Source organism: Microtus oregoni, unplaced genomic scaffold, assembly GCF_018167655.1.
Source record: "Microtus oregoni isolate MIOR12 unplaced genomic scaffold, Mior012 000073F_002, whole genome shotgun sequence".
NCBI lineage: Eukaryota > Metazoa > Chordata > Mammalia > Rodentia > Cricetidae > Microtus > Microtus oregoni.
In genome coordinates, this window is record NW_024543982.1 from 335032 (window position 1) to 361612 (window position 26581).

General features: G+C 36.8%; 1 protein-coding gene across 1 annotated transcript in view; it reads right to left on the bottom strand.

Annotated features, from left to right (window-relative positions):
• LOC121441090 (rab proteins geranylgeranyltransferase component A 1-like) overlaps window positions 1–23061 on the bottom strand; it is a 37428-nt gene extending 14367 nt beyond the window's left edge. Inside the window, exons 1-3 of the mRNA XM_041642220.1 lie at window positions 23056–23061; window positions 21681–21777; window positions 564–662 (exon numbers count right to left, since the gene is read on the bottom strand). Coding sequence (XP_041498154.1) covers window positions 564–662; window positions 21681–21777; window positions 23056–23061 — 202 coding nt within the window. The remainder of the gene's footprint in view (window positions 1–563; window positions 663–21680; window positions 21778–23055) is intronic.
• Between the last annotated feature and the right edge of the window lie 3520 nt (window positions 23062–26581).

Genomic DNA, 26581 nt, shown 5'->3' on the forward strand with positions numbered 1-26581 from the left:
GGTGAGGTGATTTTAAAAGTTCAAAGTGGAAATGTATTCTTTAACTATGAGTCAGAAACAGATACAATTTGTAAAGCTAAGTATTTGGCATATAGCACTTTAAAGATAATTATAGTCAGGACTTATATACTTGCCAATTAATATTTTAATCTTTTGAAAGTTAAATAAACATTTTATAAAGAACTATATATTTTTCATAAAAATCCTGCAAAAGAAATATAGCTATGAAAAAGTGCCTGTAATACTACCAAAATTAATTAATAAATTTCCCAACAGTACTTCCCCTTTCTCAGGCATGTGAGTATGTATGCATATAAATGTGCATTTGATAATTATGGGGTTTTTGTCTATACGTGTGAGTACTTTCCCTTAACAATAAAGACTGCACATCTTTTCTTTGTGCAATGACTATGTTCAAAATCCTTAGTAAATATGTGGGAGTAATTGCTGAATAAAAAAATTAAAATACTGAACTTTAATTCAGGCTCAGTTCAGTTCCTGAGATATCTAAGGGGAATATCATGTTACATTAACTGTCCACCACAACTGCCCTATTTTCTTACCTGCTTCCATTTCTGTATATGGAGTAAACAATTTCTGTACTACTGGTTCTAAATCTTCTCTTGCTGTTTTAGAAGACACACAAGTCAAATGCACCAAATCTGGAAAAAAAACCACAAAACCATCTTGACTACCTGCTTATCGTAACTGTTTTATTCATATTCAAAGTACTAAGTATCATGGGCAGTAGTGATTGAACAAATCAGGGATCCTCTGTTCAATGAATTTACAATCTAATAATGCGGGTACAGGTAAAACCAATATATCATGCCATACAAAAAATTAAATGTATATGAATGATAGTTAAAAGAAAAAAATCACACTAACACCCAAAGGTAAGTAACAGCTAAAGTTAATTTTGCAAAACATAAAGTAGTGAAGCTTACGAAATCATTTGTATATGCACGCACATGTCTCTCTCTCTTTCACACACACACACACACACACACACACACACACACACACGGGTGGTGAGAGCAAGCAAAGTATATTTATTAGCAAAAAGAAGAATCCATTATTCACACTTGGTTGATAAGTTAACAACAAATCATCTATCATTTCAGAAATTTCATAAAACCTTTTTGAGGAAACACTGCTGACTTAGTTTGAATCATAGAATACTTCAAAGTCCATAAAATGGGAGTCAAAAGTCTATATAATATTTTGAGGAATTCTAAATTACTCACACCACCTAGACCTGGATAATGTTTAGGTTTGAGAATATACTATCATGTGCAAGGACTGACAGAACTTCTTAAGGTATATGTCCAAAGAGAAAGTGTAGTTGGCATTTTCTTTGGGCCTCCTATCAGCTTCTCATGGGGACTTATTATTAATTATGAATGCTTGGCTTTAGCTTAGGCTTTGCCCCACTAGCTTTTTAATGTTAAGTTGTTTTTGTTCATCTACGGTTTGTCTCAGGGCTTTTTAACTTTCTTTATTCTGTAAGTCTGACTTTGCTGCATCTTCCATGTTTGTCTATCTGGCCAATCTACCCACTGTCTCCTTTTCTTTTCTCTTCTCCCTTGACACCACCTCATCCTAAATTCCTCCTCCTACTTATTCTCCCTGCCTAGAAGTTCCACCTATAGCTCTTCCCTTGCTATAGCTCTTCCCTTGCTATTGGCTGTTTAGCTTTTATTAGAACAATAAGGCGCCTTTTACAAATCAGGTAAAAAACAGCAACACATCTTTGCACAGTTAAACAAATTTTCCACAACGAGAAAGTCTTATGTACTGAAAGATAGACTGTGTGTATAGTGGGATAAAATATCAGCAAAAAACAATATAACAATATAACAGAGAAGAGAAAGTACCAAGACATTCTTTTCCAAATATACCACTAAAAAGGCATATACATCTCTCTTCTAAGAGTTTTACAATAGTAGAATTTTGAACAACCCTGTAAAGATATTTCAAATTTTATGAAAGCCCAAATCAAAATAGGACTCTTACATTTAAATTCATTCCATAGATATAGAAAGTGTAGCATATATCCACACCAGAGTTTTAACTAGCCATAAAGAAGAACCAAATCATGTGGTCTATATGAAACTAGATGGAATTTAATATTATTGTGCCAAACAAAATAAGTCAGACCCAAAAGACAAGTATCCCCCCCTTTTTATAAGTGTATAATTTTGGGAGAAGGTGTGTGGACACAGAAGTGGGAGTACTTAGGGTGTAAAAAGGGAAGGAGAGAGGAAACCTAGAAAGGTTACCAGGTGTATGTGACTATCATCAGAGCACATTTCATGAGTGTATGCAAACGTTATAATAAAATCTGTTCCTTTGTATAATTAATACATAATAAAATCAATCTCCTATTCAAATGATGGAAAATATTGGTGAATGAAATGGGGAACTGTGGGTATATGTGTGTGTGTGTGACAGAGATGTGTGATGTATATGTGTGTCAGGAGCAGGTGAGCTTTCCTGTGAGGGTGATGTGTTGAGGTCAGAGGCTGACATTGTGATGTACTCCTCAGTAGGATCTTATTTTCTGAGACAGTGTCTTTCACTGGTCCTGGGGGCTCTGGGTTTCAGCTAGAATGGCTTGCCAGTAGACCCCAGGGGTCCATCTGTCTCTGCTTCTTAGCACTGAGACTGCAGGAGTGAGGGGTTTTCAAATGGGTGCTGGGGATCATAATTCAAGTTCTCATCTTACACAAGCACTTTATGCAAAGAACCCTATCCTAAGCCCTGGGGAACTTTTATACATGTGATCAAAATATCAAACTTTGTAGCCCTCCTGGTCTACCAAAGAAAGTCATATTACAGTTTACTTTAATAATTTTAAATTTCTCTGATTCCACTTTGGAGTTCTTTGTATTAGAGATTATTAAGCGTTATTTTAAATTAGGATTATTTTTGAAATTGAACTATCAATCTTTATACCTCATGGATCCTTTGCGGGACCAAACTTTAAAAATCACTTTTCTCTATTTCTCAAACAAAACTTTTACTTAGTCAGTGTTTAATAAACACACTTGTTGCTAATGAAATGTCCTTGTCATGAGCTCGTATTAATTACTGCCATCGTTGAAGAGTCATGTACACACCAATCCCCCTCATACACACATATGAGTATGAGTACAATCTGACTGACTTCTTATGTGAAATGCAGGAAATTCATATACCATGACAAAAGCACAGAAAGTTCTAAGAGATCTCACCACCCTCAAATTAAATCTGGCCAAGAATTGCTCATAAAATTATAAGATGCATTAAAAAAATTCTTAAATAAATTTAAAAAATCCTAGAATTGTCTGTGCATGCATGTTATAAACACTATTTTATTTCGCACATACAACATTATCATTCTAATGGAGAAAAGAGGTGGAAGGTTAAGAGTGGAGCAGATATCTCAAAGCCGGTAAAAGGAAAAACTGGGACTCTGCTTGATGAGTACCACGTATGTGCCTGGGGAACATCTGTCCTCTCTACTGTCATGAGAAGATAGAGTGTGACTGTCGACCTCTGTAGAAAACACAGATAGTCATTACAGTCAGTAGTGCACATTATAATACAAAACATTTTCTAAGTAATGCTAAGTATATAGAAGTCACTACATAGAAGTTCGATCCTACTTTCCTCCACTTCACCATGTGATGCTTTTCAATCACTTTTACTTTTCTGTTTATCTCACAAAATCATCATGCATTGATGGTACCCCAATGTTCAAAGTTTACAGTTCTGTGAGATTTTCAAAAGTTCTATTCTAGGTTTTGTCTGCTAGCTCTCTGGCCAGCAAGGGGTCCTGATCCTGTACCAGAATATCCAACGGAGGGGTGAGTGTGTTCCGGACTGGTGGCAGAAGCCCCATTCTGCCCCAGAAATGGAGAGCCGACATTCCTCAACCCCCTAATCTTTCTGGTCATTCTGCAGGGGCTTCTCTCCCCAGCTACTGACTCTCTCTTCCTATCCCATCCCAGCTTCTGCACAGGCGCCCCGTACCTTCTCCGGGGACATAAGACCCCCCCACCCCCAGCTCAGCCTGTATTTGGGCCAGGACCTGGTGATGAGTACAACCGGGCAGGAGTTCCTTTGTTTCACTAAGCTTGCAGGCACCAAACTAGACCTTTTGTCTGCAAGGTCCCTGGACAGCAAGGGGCCCTGATCCTGTACCAGAAGATCCACCTGAGAGCATTTGAAGGAAGAGATGGGCACGCGTCAATGCAAGAATTCCTCCAACAATCTGAAAAACAACATGGTAACACCAGAACTTAGCGAACATACAACAGGAAGACCTGAACACCCTAATCCAGAAGATGTAGAAAAAATTGACATTATGAAAGTGATAGACTCCCTTAAACAGGATATGAAAAACTCCCTTAACAAAATGGATGAGAAGAATAACAAAAAGTTTGAAGATATGAGTAAATCCGGAAAAGATACCCTAGGAAACCAAGAAAAAACAATCAAAGAGATAATGGAAACAGTTCAAGACTTGAAAACTGAAATGGAGGTAATGAAGAAAACACAAACCGAGGGCCAGCTGGATATGAAAAATCTAGGTAAATGAACAGAGACTACAGAAACAAGCATAACCAGCAGAATACAAGAGATAGAAGAAAGCATCTCAGCTGCTGAAGACACCATAGAGAAAATAAATGCACTGATCAAAGAAAATAGCAAATCCAACAAATTCTCATCACAAAACATTCAGGAAATATGGGACACAATAAAAAGACCAAACCTAAGAATTATAGGGTTAGAAGAAGGAGAAGAATTACAGCTCAAAGGTCCAGAAAATATATTCAACAAAATAATAGAAGAAAACTTTCCCAACCTAAAGAAAGATATTCCTATGAAGGTTCAAGAAGCATACAGAACACCTAATAGACTAAATCAAAAAAAAAAATCCCCTCACCATATAATAATCAAAACACAAAACATACAGAATAAAGAAAGAATATTAAGAGCTGCAAAGGAAAAAGGTCAAGTAACTTATAATGGTAAACCAATCAGACTTACACCTGACTTCTCTATGGAAACCATGAAAGCCAGAAGATCTTGGATAGATGTGCTGCAGAAACTAAGAGACCATGGATGCAAGCCCAGACCACTATACTCAGCCAAGCTTTCATTCAACATCAATGGAGAAAACAAAATTTTCCAGGATAAAAACAAATTTAAACAATACGTAGCCACAAATCCAGCCTTACAGAAAGTAATAGAAGGAAAATCACAAACCAAGGAATCCAACAATGACCACAATAACTCAGAAACCTAGCAACCCTTCACCAGCACAACTCAAAGAAGGGAAACACATAAACTACCACCAAAAAAGGAAAAAAAAATAATAACCAGAGTGAACAACCACTGGTCATTAATATCACTTAATATCAATGGACTCAATTCACCTATACAAAGGCACAGGCTAAGAGATTGGATACGAAAACAGGATCCAACATTCTGCTGTTTATGAGAAACACACCTCAACCACAAAGACAGACATCTACTCAGAGTAAAGGGTTGGGAAAAGGTTTTTCAAGCAAACAGACCTAAGAAACAAGCGGGTGTAGCCATTCTAATTTCTAACAAAACTGCCTTCAAACTAAAACCAATCAGAAGAGATGGAGATGGACACTTTATACCCATAACAGGAACAATCCATCAGGATGAAGTCTCAATCCTGAATATCTATGCCCCTAATATAAAAGCACCCACTTATGTGAAAGACACATTACTAGAACTCAAGGCAGATATCAAACCCCACACACTAATAGTAGGAGACTTCAACACTCCTCTCTCACCAATGGACAGGTCAATCAGACAGAAACCTAATAGAGAAATAAGAGAATTAATGGAGGTAATGAATCAAATGGACTTAACAGACATCTAGAGAACAGAACATTCCACCCAAATAGGAAAGATATACCTTTTTCTCAGCATCTCATGGAACCTTCTTGAAAATTGACCATATACTTGGTAACTAAGCAAATTTCCACAGATAAAAAAAATATTAGTAACCACCTGTGTCTTATCGGATTACCATTGAACAAAGTTAGAATTTAACAATAATTCAACCCACAGAAAGCCTACAAATTCTTGGAAGTTGAATAGTCAACTACTGAACCACCCCTGGGTCAGGGAAGAAATAAAGAAAGAAATTAAAGTCTTCCTTGAATTCAACAAAAATAAAGACACAACATACCCAAACCTATGGGACACTATGAAAGCAGTCCTAAGAGGAAAGTTCATAGCTCTATGTATCCACATTAAAAAAACGGAGAAAGCCCACATTGGAGACTTAACAGCACAGCTGAAAGCTCTAAAAAAAAAAGAAGCACACTCACCCAGAAGGAGTGGAAGACTGGAAATAATCAAATTGAGGGCAGAAATCAACAAAATGGAAACACAGAAAACAAGCCAAAGAATCAATAGAACAAAGAGCTGGTTCTTTGAGAACGTCAACAAGATTGACAAACCTTTATCCAAACTAATCAAAAGGCAGAGAGAGAACATGCAAATTAACAAGATCAGAAATGAAAAAGGGGGACATAACAACAGACACTGAGGAAATTCAGAGAATCATTAGATCTTACTACAAAAGCTTATATGCCACAAAGTTGGAAAATGTAAGAAATGGACTTGTTTTTAGATAAGTACCATTTACCAAAATTAAATCAAGACCAGGTGAACAATTTGAATACTTGTGAGGAAATAGAAGTTGTTATAAAAAAAAAAAAAAAAAAAAAAAAAACCTCCCACTCAAAAGAAGCCCAGGACCTGATGAGAAGAGCTGATACCTATACTCCTAATGTGTTTCACATAACAGAATCAGAAGAGTCACTATCAAACTTTTTATGAAGCTAGTTACCCTGATTCCAAAACTACACAAAGACCCAATCAAGAAAGAGACTTACAGACCAATCTCATTCATGAACATTGATGCAAAAATTCTCAATAAAATTCTCGCAAACAGGATCCAAGAACACATTAAAAAAATTATCCATTATAATCAAGTAGGCTTCACCCCTGAGATGCAGAGTTAGTTCAATATACGAAAATCTTTCAATGTAATCTACCATATAAATAAACTGAAAGAAAAAAAACCTAATGATTGTTTCATTAGATGCTGAAAAAGCCACTAAAATCAGGAACAAGACAAGGTTGTCCACTTTCACCATATATCTTCAAGATAGTGCTTGAAGTTCTAACTATAGGAGATCAAGGGGATTTGAATTGGAAAGGAAGAAGTCAAACTTTCATTTTTGAAGATGATATGATAGTGTACATTAGTGACCCCCAAACATTTACCAAAAAACTTCTACAGCTGAAAAAAAACTTCAGTGATGTGGCAGGACACAAGATCAACTCAAAAAAAAATCAGTAGCCTTCCTATACACAAAGGATAGAGAAGCAAAGAGGAAATCCAAAGAAACTTCACCTTTTACAATAGCCACAAACAGCACAAAGTATCTTGGGGTAACTCTAACCAAGGAAGTGAAAGATCTATTTGACAAGAACTTTAAGGCATTGAAGAATGAAATTGAAGAGGACACCAGAAATTGGAAGGATTTCCCATGCTTTTGTATGGGTAGGATCAACATAGAGAAAATAGCAATTCTACCAAAGGCAATCTATAAATTCAACACAATTTCCATTAAAATCCCAACAAAATTTTTCACAGACCTTGAGAGAACAATAATCAACTTTTATGGAAAAACAAAAAACCAAGGATAGCCAAAACAATCGTATACAATAAAGGAACGTCTGGAGGCATTACCATCCCTGACTTCAAACTTTATTGCAGAGCTACAATATTGAAAACAGCTTGGTATTGGCATAAAAACAGAGAAGTCGACCAATGGAATCGAATAGAAGACCCAGATTTTAACCCACAAACCTATGAACATCTCATTTTCGATAAAGGAATTAAAAATATACAATGGAAGAAAGAAAGAATCTTCAACAAATGGCGCTGGCAGAACTGGTTGTCAACCTGTAGAAGAGTGAAAATTGATCCATATCTATCACCATGCACAAAACTCAAGTCCAAATGGATTAAAGACTTCAATATCAATCTGAACACACTGAACCTGATAGAAGAGAAAGTGGGAACTAGTCTACAACATATGGGCACAGGAGACCACTTCCTACGTATAACCCCAGTAGCACAGAAAAGAAGGGCAACATTGAATAAATGTGGTCTCCTAAAACTGAGAAGATTATGTAAAGCAAAGGACACTGTCATTAGGACCAAGACCAAAAGGCAACCTACTGACTGGGAGAAGATCTTCACCAACCCCGCAACAGACAAAGGTCTGATCTCCAAAATATATAAAGAACTCAAGAAATTAGACATTAAAATGCTAATTAACCCAATTAAAAATGGGGTACTGAACTGAACATTGAATTCTCAACAGAAGAAGTTCAAATGGCCAAAAGACACTTAAGGTCATGCTCAAATTCCTTAGCGATCAGGGAAATGCAAATCAAAACAACTTTGAGATATCATCTTACACCTGTCAGAATGGCTAAAATTAAAAACACCAATGATAGCCTTTGCTGGAGAGGATGTGGAGTAAGGGGAACACTCATCCATTGCTGGTGGGAATGCAAACTTGTACAACCACTTTGGAAATCAGTGTGGCGGTTTCTCAGGAAATTCGGGATCAACCTACCCCAGGATCCAGCAATACCACTCTTGGAAATATACCAAAGAGATACCCAATCATACTACAAAAGCATCTGTTCAACCATGTCATAGCAGCATTGTTTGTAATAGCCAGAACCTGGAAACAACCTAGATGTCCCTCAATGGAAGAATGGATAAAGAAATTGTGGCATATATACACACTAGAGTACTACTAAGGGGTAAAAACAATGACATCTTGAATTTTGCATGAAAATGGATAGAAATAGAAAACACTATCCTGAATGAGGTAACCCAGAACCAAAAAGATGAATATGGTATGTACTCACTTATAACTGGATTCTAGCCATAAATAAAGGACACTGAGCCTATAATTCGTAATCCTAGAGAAGCTAAATAAGAAGGTGAACCTGAAGAAATACATATAGTTATCGTCCTGGATAATGGAAGTAGATAAGATTGCCAGGCAAATATTGGGAGCTCGGGGGTGAGGTGAGGGTAAGGGGAGATGGGGAGAGAAAAGTGAGAAGGGGAGAGCTTGGGGGAATGGGATGATTGGGATGGAGGAATGGTGGATATGTTTGCCGCGAAGTATATATCTTAATTAAGGGAGCCATTTTAGGGTTGGCAAAAGACTTGACTCTAGAGGGGTTCCCAGGGGTCCAAGGAGATGTCCCCAGCCAGTTTCTTGGACAGCTGAGGAGAGGGAGCATGAACTGGCCCTTTCCTATAGCAATATTTTTTTTTTCGAGACAGGGTTTCTCTGTGGCTTTGGAGCCTGTCCTGGAACTAGCTCTGTAGACCAGGCTGGGCTCGAACTCACAGAGATCCGCCTGCCTCTGCCTCCCGAGTGCTGGGATTAAAGGCGTGCGCCACCATCGCCCGGCTTCCTATAGCAATATTGATGAATATCTTGCATATCACCATAAAACCTTCATCTGGCGGTGGATGGAGATAGAGACAGAGACCCACACTGCAGCACTGGACTGAGCATCCATGGTCCAAATGAGGAGCAGAAGGAGGGAGAACATGAGCAGGGAAATTAGGACCGCGAGGGGTGTGCCCACCCACTGAGACAGTGGGGCTGATCTATTGGGAGCTCATCAAGGACAGCTGGACTGGGACTGATGGAACATGTGATCAAACTGGACTCTCTGAACATGGCGGTCAATGAGGGATGACTGAGAAGCCAAGGACAATGGCACTGGGTTTTGATCCTACTGCATGTACTGGCTTTGTGGGAGCCTAGTCTTTTTGGATGCTCATCTTCCTAGACCTGGATGGAGGGGGGAGTACCTTGGATTCCCACAGGGCAGGGAACCCTGACTGCTCTTTGGACTGGAGAGGGATGGGGGGGGAAGGGGAGGGAAATGGGAGGAGGTGGAACTTTTAAACTTTTTAATAAATAAAAAAAGAAAAAGTAATTCAAAAAAAAAGAGAAAAGAAAAAAAGAAAAATATGTTTACAACATCATGCAATTATCAATTTTGTTCTTTGCGTGACAAGTGGAATGTTGGGTTTGAATCCCCATATTTTGTACATACATAGTACATTTATATGCATATAAATACACACACACATACACACACACACGTACACACACACATACATATATATATATATATATATATATATATATATATATATATATATATACACCTGAGAGTTTATGTCAAAACAAAGTTCTATTCTACAGGATTTCCTATTATAATATATGATTACTAGATTCCATTGAATATATTTACAAGGGATATTATAGTTTTGCTACTACAAATACTTGTTTGTAATGTTAGAAATAATAGTATATGCATTTATTTGAGCTTTCTTAGGAAAAACTGTGGTTGTCAACACAGCTGTGTTCAAAAGATACATGATCAAAAATATGTGATTGCCTTAAAAGTATAATACAAATTCAAAGCCAACCTGTACAGCATATTGTCATATTTCTCTTATTCGCTATAAGACATGTACTTTCATTCCAAAAGTTTATTTTTTCTTTATGGAATTATCTCACTCAATAAATGTGAACAAGTCTATAAATTAGATCAGGCAGAGAAAATAATTTCCTAAAAGTATTATATTTAATTAGCATCTACCGACAACTTTTATTTTGAAATATGCAACACTAGTTGCAACATTTCCCACAGGCATTATGAGAATTTCTTTTTCTTTTTAAAATTCATTTTACATACTAACCACATTTCCCCCTCCCTTGCCTCCCCTCTACCTCCCATGCACTCCTCAGAAAAGGTAAGTCCTCCCATGGCCAATCAACAAAGCCTGCACTATCAAGTTAAGGCAGGACCAAGCCTCTCACCCTACTCCCCATGTCAAGGTTGAGCACGGTAACTCACCATAGGAAATGGTTTTCAAACACCCAGCTAATGCACCAGGGATAAATCCCGGTTCCAATGCCAGGGTCCCCCAAAAGACCAAGCCACACACACAATTGTCCACCACATTCAGAGGGCCTAGTTCAGTCCCATGCAGGCTCCCCAGTCCAGAGTCCATGAGCTCCTACTAGCTCAGATCAGCTGTCTCTATGGGTTTCCCTATCATGATCTTGACCCCTGCTTGCTAGTATAATCCTTCCTCCCTCTCTTCAACTGGACTCTAAGAGATGGGCCCATGCTTGGCTGTGAATCTCTGCATCTGCTTCCATCAGTTACTGGATATAGGTTCTATAATGATAACTAGGAGTTAGTCACCAATCTGATTACAGGGAAGGCCCATTCAAGCACCTTCTCCGCTCTGCTATTGTTAGGAATCTTAGCTGGAGTCATCCTTGTGGATTCCTCCATGTTTCCCTAGCCCCTGGTTTCTCCCTACCCCATAATGGCTCCCTCTATTAAATTACCTCTTTAATTGCTCTCCCTCTCTGTCCATCCTCCAACTCTACCATCCTGTTCTCTCGTGTTCTTATCCCTCTTCCCCTCTCCTCTCCTCCCGCTAACCTTCAGTTTACCCAGGGGAATTCATATATTTCCCCTCCCTAGGGTAATCTGTGCTTGTCCACTCTTAGGGTCTTCTTTGTTACCTAGCTTCTCTGTGGCTGTGGATTGTAGCCTGGTTATCCTTTGCTTTACATCTAACATTCACTTATGAGTGAGTACATACTGTGCTGGATAACTGATTAAAATAAAATGCAAATCCTAACTGTAAAATTTACAAACTACATTCTCTTCACTTTATTGAGCAACTGCTTAAAGGCTTACTGGGCTAAAAAGATAACTCAATATATTGTTGATTACCATTCCTATGATATCAAAAGACTTATATTGGCATTAAGAAATCATATATAAAAGTAATATTTAATTACCAGTCTGTAATGATAACCCTTGCAAAACCAGTTACTAATCACAGTCATTATCATTGAAAATAGAAAGGAAAAAAAGAAACCTAGCATTTAGAAGTCTAAATTCTCTCAGCACAAAGTCAGAAATAACTGTTTAGAAAACTTGCTTTGGAACACTAATATCTCTCACAAGATACTGATTAGAAAGACAGAAGATTTCCACTCAGAAATACATTGAAATACATACAGGAGGACATACAAAAATGACAAGTTTAATATCTGGTAGCTGGGTGAGACAGTACAGCACGATAATACAGTCCTGTTTTTTCATGTTTCTTCTGCTTTCTCTATCTGTAATGCTAATGCAGTTTTTCTCTCAGGCCTTGGTGTCCTCATGATTAAGCAGAAAGTGTGGTATTAGGTCATCTGTACTATCACTGCTAAAGTCTTATAAAGCCAATTCTCTAAACTATAAAATTTTAGTGATAATAAAAGTGCAAACCAAAAATTTACAGCATTAAAATCTGAATATAAAATAAGAATAAGCAAATGGCTGTTAAAAAAGGTAAGAAGTCTGTTCCTCAATGTTCTGAAGTCAGACACACTAAAATTATTCACTGAATACAAAAACACAAATCTGTTCCAAAGGTTTTAAAGGAATTTTGAAATACAAGCTAGTCAACAAAGTATGTTTTGTTGTATCACCAAAAAAAAAATGTAATGTATATGTATAGGGGTTGATGTGGCTCATAACTTATCCTTCATATAGATTTATAAAAGTCAACTGTAATTTATGCAAAATAGCACAAATAAGAATGCCTGGATGTGCCCATAAAAGTGAAAGGGTCAGAAAAAACGTTTTCTTTATACTGCCAAATGGGGAAATGAGTTTGGCACATGTCACACAATTTGGTTTCATAAACCAACTTTGAAAAACTTGACTCAGTGTCATTGTTCTTGAGTTCTCAGTAGTCCTCATTGTCTGCTATGTTCAGCGAGTCCGGTTTTATCCCATGCTTTTTCAGACCCAGGCCAGCTGGCCGTGGTGAGTTCCCGATAGAAAATCCCCATTGTCTCAGTGTGTGGGTGCACCCCTCGCGGTCCTGAGTTCCTTGCTCGTGCTCTCTCTCCTTCTGCTCCTGATTTGGTTTTGATCCTATTGCACGTACTGGCTTTGTGGGGGCCTAGGCAGTTTGGATGCTCACCTTACTAGACCTGGATGGAGGTGGGTGGTCCTTGGACTTCCCACAGGGCAAGGAACCCTGATTGCTCTTCGGGCTGATGAGGGAAGGGGACTTGTTTGTGGGAGGGGGAGGGAAATGGGAGGCAGTGGCAGGGAGGAGGCAGAAATCTTTAATAAATAAATAAATAAATAAAACTTGACTCAACTTCCACTTTCACGGAAAAATTTAAGCTTAAAAAACACCGCTCCAGATTGTTAACCTGAGATCAAGAGGAAAAAATTTCAGCATACTTAGAAAATAAAATCTGTGCTTTGTAACAATACTAATAAGGACAATTGGAAATATCACATTTTCAAGCAACAAAACGGAAGAAGATACTGAAAATTGTTTAAAATTATCTAAACTTGTTTCATTAATGGTATGTAACCTTTTTCCTAGTAGGGCTGAAAACCAGAAAGAAATATATAAACAAGAACATTCATGAAACTTTATATTATTCATTATTATATATGATATTCACAAATCTATAGTCATCTCACAGATAAATAACTTCCTGTAACATAAAATCCCAGAATAAAACAGCTGTTACTGCCTGATTATTATGTATAGGAAAAGATTTCTAACTGCACAGCATATGAATAACTATAAAAAAACATGAACTTGAATGTCAAATGGAAAGGTTGCAGAGATGATGATTGCTCATTCATAAATAATTTTAGAAAAAAACCTTCATTTAGGAAATAATACGATTTGTTTGGCTTTACAAAACACAATAATGCCAAATTCTAAATAGTCCCAGTGGCACAAAACCAAATTAACCAAGAGAACACGACTTTGAGTTGATGTAAAGACTTTTAAATCTGTAACAAATTCTATAATAATTTACCTAATCCAGGGTTGCCAAGAAAAGGACTGTATTACTAGAAGAAATGAGCACCTTAAGAAGTACTGGTCTCCATCTTAATTGCAAGTACAGTAATGTTGCTTTTATCCAAAGGGGTGTTTCTCAACAGTCAAAAAACTGGGAGTGTACCTGTTTTATTTTCCTAATATTTTAAACAAAAAACTTACTACCCAATCCGTCACTAAGGACTTATTTATGCTAATATTACAGGTATTATAGGCAAGCTTACTTATCTTGGTTTCTGACCGTCGGTAGATTAAGTCTGGCTAATAAGGTATCGTGGGAGATAAATCAGTGATACAGAACAATTTTGGTGAACAGTTATTTCTGACTGTGTTGAGAGAATTTTGACTTCTAAATGTTAGGTTTTGGTTTTGTTTTCTTTTTCTTTCAGTACCTTGTGCTGCCAGAGAGCACATTCTGCCAGGCGCAGGAAAGCAGCCTGACAAGGAGAACAAAGGAAGACATATAAAATGTAGACACAAGAAGTGACAAAAGCATGACACAGGGTCATTTAGCATAGGAGCAAATAGGCCTCAACACCTCAGTAGCCTTCAAGGGCACTGCTGAATTACAATGGATAATAATAATGAATGATTCTGATATCTGTAAATTATAACAGCATAGCAAGTAAATGTGAGATATATGTTAAAAAGGTGAAGATCGGTAAAACAGTTTTGGCTCTACCCGAGGAGATCACTGCATAGTAGGGTGTGTTGAATAAATAATGAAGGATTGGAATAGTGTGTATCCACAAATGACATTTCTAAGCAGTAGTCAACCTTATCCTATGGGAGTTGCTTCTAATGTACTGAAAATTAATTTAAGAAGATATTGAAAACACTTTTATTTTGAAGGACCAGATCTCTAGTTTCCTTAGGCGACAAGTCTCTATAGGCTTGTTCTATAAAAGTTAAATTTTATGTATTATATGGAATAGTGTAATAACACAATAAAACATGTGTATAATGTGCAATGATCATAAGAAGATAGTTGGCATTTCCATCTCCTTCAGCATGGCTTGCATATGAGCATCTTGAGAAGCACTGGTCTCCATCTTCATTGCAAGTACATAATAATATTATTTAATTAATTAATTAAATAATTAATACATAATAATATTATACACTTAAGGGATACAATGCTATTCCAATACATGTAAAACAAGAATAAATTATGGTCAGTAACATATATGTCTGTGTATATATATATGTATATATATATGTATATATATGTATATATATGTATATATATGTATATATATATGTATATATATATATACATATATTCTCTCCCCAATTACACACACACACACACACACACACACTTTTAAAAGTCAATACTATAAAAACTAGAAAACTCATCACCAAGGGTAGGAAGAGAGGAAAAAAAGACAATGATCAAAGTGTGTGAAGTTTTGGTTGTACAAAAATGGTAAGTTTAGTAGTGATCAGGTTACATTAGGGTCACCACAGTTAACTGCCTGAACAACAGATTTTTCAATATTCTTACCACAGGGGGAACATATCAGGGGAGTGATAGACATGACAATCATTTCAGCTGTAATATTTGACAATGTATATAGATCATAATGTCACATTTTATTAACATATATAATTATTAGTTGACAAAATTTTAAAACAGTAAAGACTACCATGAAAGTACAAAAAGATACCTTTAGTAAATAATTCTCAGCTTCTTTCTGAAAAGTGTAAGTTTTTATCAAGCATATGCTACAAGGGGGCTGGAGAGATGGCTCAGTGGTTAAGAGCGTTGCCTGCTCTTCCAAGGGTCCTGAGTTCAATTCCCAGCAACCACATGGTGGCTCACAACCATCTGGAATGAGGTCTGGTGCCCTCTTCTGGCCTGCAGACATACACACAGACAGAACATTGTATACATAATAAATAAATAAATATTTAAAAAAAAAAGCATATGCTACAAGAACAAGCTAACGTGAAACACTTTTAACATCTCAGTATCTTTCAACCCTTAATTCTTTGCCTCTATTTATGATAAAATCATAATTATTTATAAAGTACATCTCAGAAAAAAAGTTAATTTGCTCTTGGGTAATATCTGAAATATTTAAAATGTATTTCTTTAACAACCTCACCTTAAACCACCAAAGTTCACATAATTTACTTTCTATAAATTTCATTTCATTTCCTCTGAGGAATGGATACAGTCAGCCCCACTGGAATATATTTGGACTACATTTGATTTACTCAGGTATAACTGCATTAGTTACAGTGCTTGCCAACATTTGTCAAGTGATTCCTCCAATAGAAAGAATGATGAATTTCACTTAGGATTGAAGCATTTCAGTCTGATTTTAGGACAAGTACATGTGTTCAGCTCCATATATTTGGCAAGGTGATTATAAAATATATAAAATGTGATCAGCTAGGATTTTTCTATTACTCTTAAGTAATTGTGCACAGGGAAAACAAGTCACTTCAAAATCCATTTATAGTTAAGTGCTTAAATACACATAAATCTGCAGATGGAGAATTATTCTTGAATGTTATTTTACTTGTTGATATCTATACAACACAAGCAACCTGAATTATCATTTGCAGTTCATCATAATTAGAACAAATACGAGAAATCCAGAGGAGAATCCAAAATGTGGGATCTTACCATACCACATAGTAGTTTACCATTTCTCTCTGCTTGACGAGAGAAAGGATTAAATTGTTTCTGAATAAGACTGTGAGGAGACAATTAAGCAGATTTTAAGAACATGTTCTATTGTGTCCACAATGTGCTTTATTCAAAGCTTCAGGAAAAAAAAATAAAGTCCTCAAAAGAGACAGAGCAGTAGTTTAAAAGCTAGTGTAACATTCTGAATAAAGTATTATGTTTATCATCAGGGAACATCAAATGAGAAAAATAAATGAAGTAGGAGCAGGTTTGGACACACAAAATAAAAACACGGCATATTTGCCTGTTTTTTTTTTCCTGACTTGAAATAGAAAAAGACAAAATGAAAATGAAGGCAACAGGAATAGGACATGGAAGTCTTCTGTGATATTATCAGACAATTCTATTTTAGAAGACAGATGAAGAACAGAACAATTTGAAACTAAATATGACATCAATGACTCTTAAATTAGGGAGCAACAGGAAAATGTGCTATTAAAAACTTTCAATGTCTGAGTTAAAATGGCTCCTGAAAGTCTGTGAAGAGGCTTAAAGCATAAGGAAAGGCAGAAGCAAAATTCTAATTAAGTCACAAAGTAAGGAAATAACAAATATGGTATCTTTCTTAAATTTTGCTACGTATTATAACAAACTTTAAGTCTCACTATTAACTTATAAAATAACACATACTGCATAATGAATGAAAAACAGATTGAAAAATAATCAAGAGCTTCCTTTTCTCTGTGATAAGGCAAAGTATCATTAATGAACTCAAGAGTACCTCTTTCAGGCTAGAAACAAGGGAAAACCAGCTAGTGTATTTGTACACATTGCTGCTATTATATTGATATGAAATGATTAAGTTACAGCGAAGACCAGAGAATTTTATCAAGGTAGAAACAAGTAAGAAAGGAAGGGCTTCTGAATCAAAAAGATCTTGGCCAGTTTGTTTAAAATGTTTTCATACATTATTGAAAATGTCTATGTGACTAGTTGCTTCTTCCCTACACGCAAATCCTGGAGGCTCCTGCCACTTGATTTCTTTCAAAATCATTTAAGATAATTTCTAAGGAAGACTTAGAATTTCCCAAGGTCTACAAGGTTAGATCAACTGTTTAGCATATGCATTCCTAGCACTACACACACACACACACACACACACACACACACACACATCTACAGATAAACTAAACACTTTAAATAAATAAAACTTTAGATAGCAGAAACTTCTAGTGAAGAGACAAGACATAACAGATTAAAAATCTAAACCATTGTCTACTCTATACCCCTTTGCACTGAGATTAATATGTCCCCTCTTGAGCCATTCATGTTTATGGCTTCTTTGGGTCTGTGGACTACATGGTTATCGTTTATGGCCAATACCTATCCACCTATGAGTGGATGTTTGTCTTTCTGGATCTGGGTTACCTCATACAGGATGACCTTTTCTAGTTCCACCCATTTGCCTGCAAACTCCATCATGTTATTGTTTTTAATAGCTGAGTAATACTCCACTGTGTAAATGTACCACATTTTCTTTATCCATTCTTCAGTTGATGGACATCTAGTTTATTTCTAGCTTCTGTTTATTATGAATAAAGCTGCTATGAACATAGCTGAGCATGTGTCCATGTGGTATGGTAGAACATTCTTTGGGTATATGCTCAGGAATAGTATAGCTGGGTCTTGAGGTAGACAGACTCAATTTTCTGAGAAGCCACCATACTGATTTCCAAAATGGCTGTACACGTTTGCACTCCCAACAGCAATTGTATTCCTCTTGCTCCATATCCTCTCCAGCATGAGCCGTCAATTTTGTTTTTGATCTTAGTCATTCCGACATATGTAAGATGGAATCTTAGAGTTGTTTTGATTTGCATTTCCCTGATAGCTAAGGATGTTGACAATTTCTTTAGGTGTTTCTTGACCATTTATGATTCTTCCATTGAAAATTCCCTGTTTAGATCTGTACCTAATTTTTGAATTGAATTTTGTTGATGTCTAGTTTCTTCATGCTAGAAGGTACTCCGTAGAATACCAGAAGAGAAAAATAATCACCCATCTACAAACCCTGTGCTCTACAAAAGAGAGCTGACTACAAGATGTACTAATGCTATAGTGGCACAAATGTTAGGAGAAAGAGCAACAACTTTTTGATTGGATTTGAGATCCACTTCATGAAATGGAAACCATACCAGACACTGTTAAAAAGAGACCAAGAATCTGAAACTAAATTGGTTATGGTGCTGGGGGAAAATCTATTACCATTATTCTCTGAAAGAAACATAACAATAAAATAACTCATAGTAGCATCCTGATATACCCATATATCGGCATATACTTCAACCCTTATCTGAGAATCTTCTTATTGAAGTAGATGGTTAGTAAGAGACCCACAACTAAAGCCGGGTGGTGGTGGCGCACGCCTTTAATCCCAGCACTTGGGAGGCAGAGGCAGGCGGATCTTTGTGAGTTCGAGACCAGCCTGGTCTACAAGAGCTAGTTCCAGGACAGGCTCCAAAACCACAGAGAAACCCTGTCTCGAAAAACCAAGAAAAAAAAAAAAAGAGACCCACAACTAGAAAATGGACAGAAAGTGAGGGACTTTGGAACACTCAGTCCTAAATGGGAGGTCTTCATCAAATCCTTCTCTGTAAGGCTAAGGGATCTATGTAGAAGAGAAGACAGGGTAGACATCAGAAGTGATGGATGACTCGTAGGAAACAGTGTCTTTCAGATATAATAGGAATGATGTACATATGAACTCACATAGACTTTGGGAGCACACAGAGACCTGCATATATTCAAGCTAGACAAAAATTCCAGCACTAAGAAGGGGAAGTGGATTCTAAGTTCCACCCCTAACTAAGAAGCTAATACCTTATAGGAAAGGGGAATAAGTTTTCTCCAATAGAGTCTAACTGGGTTTAGCAACCTCACTCAAGGGCAGGCACTATGCCCAAGAGTAGCTGGTCAATACAAAACGGACTTTTTCTTTTTATATTATTTGAGATTTTTTTGTCTTATTAGTCATTTTTATTATTATTATTTTTTTTTTGATTTACTGTGGGTTTTTTTGTGTTGTTGTTAAAAGGAGAGAAAGAGGCCAGGCGATGGTGGCGCACGCCTTTAATCCCAGCACTCGGGAGGCAGAGGCTGGAGGATCTCTGTGAGTTCGAGACCAGCCTGGTCTACAGAGCTAGTTCCAGGACAGGCTCCAAAGCCACAGAGAAACCCTGTCTCAAAAAACAAAAACAAAAACAAAAAAAAAACCAAAAAAAAAAAAATAAAAGGAGAGAAAGAATATGAAGTTGGATGGACAGGGATGTGGGATTTATTTGTAAGGAGCCAGGGAAGGGAAAAAACATATGATTTTTTAAAATTAAAATGTATAATGTTTCGTTACACATAGACTCCATAATCCAATGTATTTGTAACGTATCAACAGCATTTGACATTTACTATATACAACAATACTTTGTTATTCATAGACATACTATTACATGCTTTATAAACATTCTGGAGCTCACAAACTGGGAGAGAATCTTTGCCAACTCTTTATCTGGCAGACAATTAATATCCAGAATATAAAGAACTCAAATCCCAGAGTTGGGCTTTGCACCTAGACAGTGTTTTCAAAAGAAGAAAAAAATGACTAAGAAATATCTCAGAAAATGTTCACTGTCCATAGCAATTAGAAAGATGCAAATCAAAACAGCTTTGAGATTTTTGTCTCACCATGGTATGAATAGCAAAGATCAAGAGAGCAACTGAAAACATATGAAGAAGGGATGCAGGAAAAAGAAACTCTTGTTCACTGCTGGTGGGATGGGAAAGCAGTGCAGCCGCTGTGCAAATCAATATGTAGATGCCCCAAAAGGCTATAAATAAAATCACGTGATCCACCAATAACACTTCTTTACATATGTCTACAGGATGCTACATACTACGCTGGAGATACTTGCTTAACCAAGTTCATTGCTGTTTCTATTCTAGAAAATGCAAAAAAACCTAAATGTCCTTCAACTGAGAATAAAAGTGTGGTACATAAACACTATGAAATACTATTCAAATAAAAGAAAAATGAAAGCATGAACTTGCATATAAATGGATGGAACTAGGAAAGATTATATTGAGTGAGGTAACACAGAAAGACAAATGTCACATTTTCCCTCTTTGTATTTCTTGAAATACACAGGAAAAAAATACAAAGGAAAAAAGAGTCAAATGTGATGATTATGTAAAATGTTTCTACATCTCAGTGATCTAGAAATAAATATCCCAGAGGGTTAACTGAATTATGTATTGTTTTAGTTTGGACGTGAAGTGTTTGCCAAAGTTCTGTGTATTGAACACTTGCTTCCTAGGCGGTGGTGCTGCTTTTCTATGTTTCTAGAAACTTGAACTTGCACCTACCTAAAGGAAGTGAAACAGAGAAGGGAAACCCACTTCAACCTAGGGCACTGGGTAAACGTTAGCACCGAAAAAATATCACTATTAGGATTAATGGCAGGTCCTATTATTTCATGCTGTTATCACTCTTGATGTTCATTTTCTGCAAACAGGCAAAGAAATTGTCTGTGTTAAATTCAACAATGAACAATTAAAGGCTGAAGTTGTGCCTTAGTTCTAGATCACCTGAAATACATGAGGCTGTATGTTCATTTCCTAGTATGATAAAAGGGGGAGAGGCAAATTTTTAAAGAGATAGGTATATCCATATTCATTGCTTCTATTCATTCTATTGTAAGAAGTACCAACTAGAACAATCTAGACAAGGTAATAAAAGGTGTCCACATTGGAAAAATAGTGACTTCTTACAGATGACAGAACTTTCTGTAAAGACCTTTACCAACATTAAATAATACATTGTACAATGTATAAATTACCAAAACAGTATATTATCTAATATGCATTTCAGTCTTACAGATCAGTAAAAAGTATTAACAGGAGAATTTAGAGAGAGAGAAATAGTCCTGGGCTTACATGTGCCTTTCATGCATGTCATCGTTGAAGAGCATAACTCAATGACCCGAACAGCAAAACTTCCTGGTTCTTCTGCTGGCACTGTCATAATGGAGACCTGAAGACCAGAACAAGTAACAGAAAAAACTGTTAGGTCTTTTTATTTTTCTATCTTTAGAGTGCTAACTTCACAATTCCCAAATATTCTTTGAGATTTGAAAACATTTTGCTTATAATGATTTCATTTAGGAATAAAATGTAAATCATGCAACACAGGTCTCACTATCCAATTTCCTCATTATTATTCATGTTTATATTGTTCTCATCAACTGAATATTTCAAATCTTTAATACCAATTCCATTCATCACACATCACATACTAGTCAAAGGAATGCAATTATAATATTACTGTTAAAATATAAGCACTCTCTTCCTTGAAATCAGATTATAATAATAAGTGGTCTAGTATTGATATGTTATATGGGTCATATTTTAAAAGCTTTACATGACTATCGGATCAACGTTTCTCTACAGAGCTGAAGTTTCAGTGTTATTCTTCAGCCAAATCTAAAATGTGAAGAAACTATATCCTCTTAAAGGAAATGCTAGTGAAAGAGAAAGCTCCATTTTCCCTTTTCCCTGCATGTGCTGTGCTTGCATTCTGACAAGAAATGCAAAGAGGAAGCAACTAGAACACATTTTTTTTTTAAAAAAATAGGAATTTGATGGAGGAAGGTCATTGGTTAATAAAGAAACTGCCTTGGCCCATTTAATAGGCCAGCCCTTAGGTGGGTGGAGTAAACAGAACAGAATGCTTGAAGGAAGAGGAGGTGAGGTAAGACGCCTTAGACAGATGCTATTTCCTCTCCTCTCTGGGGCAGACGTGATGAAGCTCGGACCCAGGATGGACATAGGCTAGAATCTTCCTGGTAAGCGCACCTCGTGGTGATACACACATTAATAGAAATGGGCCAAGCAGTGTTTATATGAATACAGTTTGTATTTCATTATTTTGGGGCATAAGCTAGCCAGGCGGCCAGGAGCTGGGTGGCAGGAAGCGGGCCTGCCTGCAGCTCCTTCAACAGGAATTGGGCTTGATAGCAATGACTACCCTATTTGTCATCTATTTGGCGGCTTATGATGTTTCAAAAACAGTTCTCCATGTTCCTCTTAACTCCCTTTGCTGCTATTAAGGATAGAAAATATATTTTAGCATCAAAGAGAGCAAGAAACCAAAATACTGAACACCGTGAAATAATGAAATGATGACTAAAGATATGACCATAATTGAAAATGTTCCTTTAATGACTCTACTAACATGGAAAAATTTCTTTTGGTACTTGCAATTCTCATAATTTATTACTGAGATACAATCAGTATTGTCCTACTGGCGCACCTCCATCACCTGAACTCTGAGACGTTGACTCTTTAAGTATTTCATAGATTTTAAATTCCTTCTTTAACAAAAAGTTCCTAACTCTCTAACATCACCAGGGAATATGCGTGAACTGTCCACCTGTTTCTTTCCCTACCCTCTAATCTTCTTAGTTCTACTTGCAATTCAAAATGAAGATCTAAAGAGAGGTGGGAAGAGAGGCAGGGAAAGAACAAGGGAAGAAGTGGCTGAAGGAAAAATAAAGGACTGTAACTCTGTCTGCCATGTGAAGGAGGGATCTGAGAAGACAGATGTGAAACAGGGTGACAAGTTAGAAGGCAGAGACTGCAAAAAAGGAAGGAACGGAGACAACTTTTATGAAGAACAGGACAAGACCCAAAGGTTGAGAAATGTCAGAGAGAAGAACATCTGTGTAGCTAGAGAAATGTCAGTTCTGTTCTCGGAGGCAGTGAGCCCTTGAAGAAAACCAGAATGAGGGCAGAAGCTAGTGACTTCTGCTTTAAGTGCCTATCTCTTGATAGTCACAGTCGAACTTCAGCACAGGGACCTGGAACCCCATGCCTTCAAGAGGTGGCCTCTAGCATATACATGGAGTTGAGACTATGGACTTGCATACATGCCATGGTGGTTTGAGTATGCAGGGCGGATAATACAGTTGGATGAAGGGGAAAAGTTTGATATTTAAGAACAGGAGAAAAAGAAAAATGAGCTTCAAGGAGGCAGAGAACAACAGTCAGGATTTGGAAGTCAAAGGTCAAGAGATAGAGAGGAAAAAACTTGTCAAAAGCTACCAGGAAAGGCCTAGTGGAAAATAATAAAAAAAAAATGTCCTCTGACCCTAAATATCATGGTTTTTACTGCATTCAGTAACAGAAATTGTGGTAGACGTGTATGGACAGGAGCAAGGTTGCGCTTTAGAAATGACTAGGAGTTCAGGAACTGGAAGCAGTAAGTATAGTGTATAGAACACACTATTAAAAAGAAGGGAGAGGCTGGGTACTCAGGAGAGATAGAGACAGAGTCAGGAGACTGGGCTGTTTTATTTGTTTTTAATGTTAAACTTTCAGTTACTGTGTCTGTATGTGTGCATGCAAGATTGATTTTAGGTAATTATTCATGCATAGATCAAAGGCACCTGTGAGGGAGGTTGCCCATGAACAAGGAAGACATAGACCCCTTAATCATCCTTGAGATGGTGTACATATATTGTGAATGGTCGGGTAGAAATTCGAATTCTTTTGTGCAAAGCAGGTATTTTATTTTACCCAGAGAAACAAGAAGATGAACAGAGTGAGTTAGAAAGTGAAGACTGTTACTAGTCATTGGGGTGAATGAAGAAGCGATCAAAAGCAAGTGGAGGGATTTGTACATTAACAGCATCCAGCTGCATGAGGCTGATACCACAACTATGTGGTAAGGTCAATCTGCTTGGTTGTGTAGCTTTCTCAAGTGGCCCTTGGTGAGGAGAACCCTAAGAGAGACATACATAGATCCCCTGTGGAAGGGAAAACAGACAATATATCCTGAGAAGATTGGGAGTGGGTGGGAGAAGTAAAGTGGAGGGGGAGGGGATCAGAGGAGTGGGGCAGAACATGAGGGAACAGGATGTTCAAGAACGAGGAAGGACAGAGAGGGAGAAAAAGGAAAGAGCTATCTTGATTGAGGGAGCCATTAACGGGCTAGAGAGAAACATGGCACTAGGGAAATTCCTAGGATTCCATAAGGATGACCTGAGCTAAGACAGGAAGTAACATTGGAGAGGATGCCTAAACTGGTTTTTCCCTGTTATCAGACTGATCACTACCTTAATTGTTATCATAGAATCTTCATCCAGCAACTGATGGATACATTGCAATATGGTAACTATATATCAATACACAAACATTATATAAGTATCTTAATCAGAGGTAGAAATGTACACTGCAATATGGTAAATATATACAATATATATCAATACAATATATGTCAATACATAAAAAATGTTTTAAACAGAGGTAGAAACATGCATGCATACAATAGTCAATATAATTTCACATTGTATCAATATATAAGAATTGATACCAATATATTTGTCTCAAAACAATAACTCACGAGTACCAACAAGTACCAATCTATTATCCCATCATCCCATTATCCCTCTTTTTTTTTCAAATGATACCTGAGCTTATAAAATTCCTCCCCCAACCCTCAATTGTATATTAATTATAATCAACCCCTAAATGATGTCCCTAAACCCAAGGGCAAACTTTACTGGGAGAGGGGATGTCGTCCTCTAGAATTACTTCCATTTGAACTTATTCTGTTGAGAATTCTCTGTTCAGATCAGTGCCCCATTTTTTAATTGGGTTAATTAGCATTTTAAAGTCTAGTTTCTTGAGTTCTCTATATATTTTGGAGATCAGACCTTTGTCTGTTGCGGGGTTGGTGAAGATCTTCTCCCAGTCAGTAGGTTGCCTTTGTGTCTTAGTGACAGTGTCCTTTGCTTTGCAGAAGCTTCTCAGTTTTAGTAGGTCCCATTTATTCAATGTTGCTCTTAATGTCTGTGCTTCTGGGGTTAGGTATGGGCATTTCTTTGCCCAAAGACCAGTTCAGCCAAAAAGGAAGGCTCCAGGTAGAGTGTCTTTGGTGTTCAACATTCTGTCGGGAAAAGATTGGTGCTGCCAGGAGCAATTGTGTCTCACTATCACAAAACTCTGAGTTAGATTAAAGGCCATTTTCTACAGCTCTTTGAAGAGGTTGAAGATTATCTATCTATACTGAGTATAATCTCTATATATCTAAAGAACCTGATTAGTCTAATTATAAATGACAAACTTAAATGACTATTGATCTATATAATTCTCAATATCTATCTAACTTAAAGACTAAGACAATAAACAACTGTGTAACAAATGAGGATAATGACCTCCAAATATAAACAATGTACAAATATACATTGCAATATGGTAACTATATATCAATACACAAACATTATATAAGTATCTTAATCAGAGGTAGAAATGTACACTGCAATATGGTAAATATATACAATATATATCAATACAATATATGTCAATACATAAAAAATGTTTTAAACAGAGGTAGAAACATGCATGCATACAATAGTCAATATAATTTCACATTGTATCAATATATAAGAATTGATACCAATATATTTGTCTCAAAACAATAACTCACGAGTACCAACAAGTACCAATCTATTATCCCATCATCCCATTATCCCTCTTTTTTTTTCAAATGATACCTGAGCTTATAAAATTCCTCCCCCAACCCTCAATTGTATATTAATTATAATCAACCCCTAAATGATGTCCCTAAACCCAAGGGCAAACTTTACTGGGAGAGGGGATGTCGTCCTCTAGAATTACTTCCAGCTGTCATGGGGGCAACGTTATTTCTGGGGGATCCTGTGAAAGTAAAAATGATGGATAAATTTCAAGATCAATGTCTTTTAAAGTTGCAAATAGTCTCTGAGTATTTTGTGCAGGTCTGGCCAAAATGTTGTATGTGCACCATTTCAGCTAAC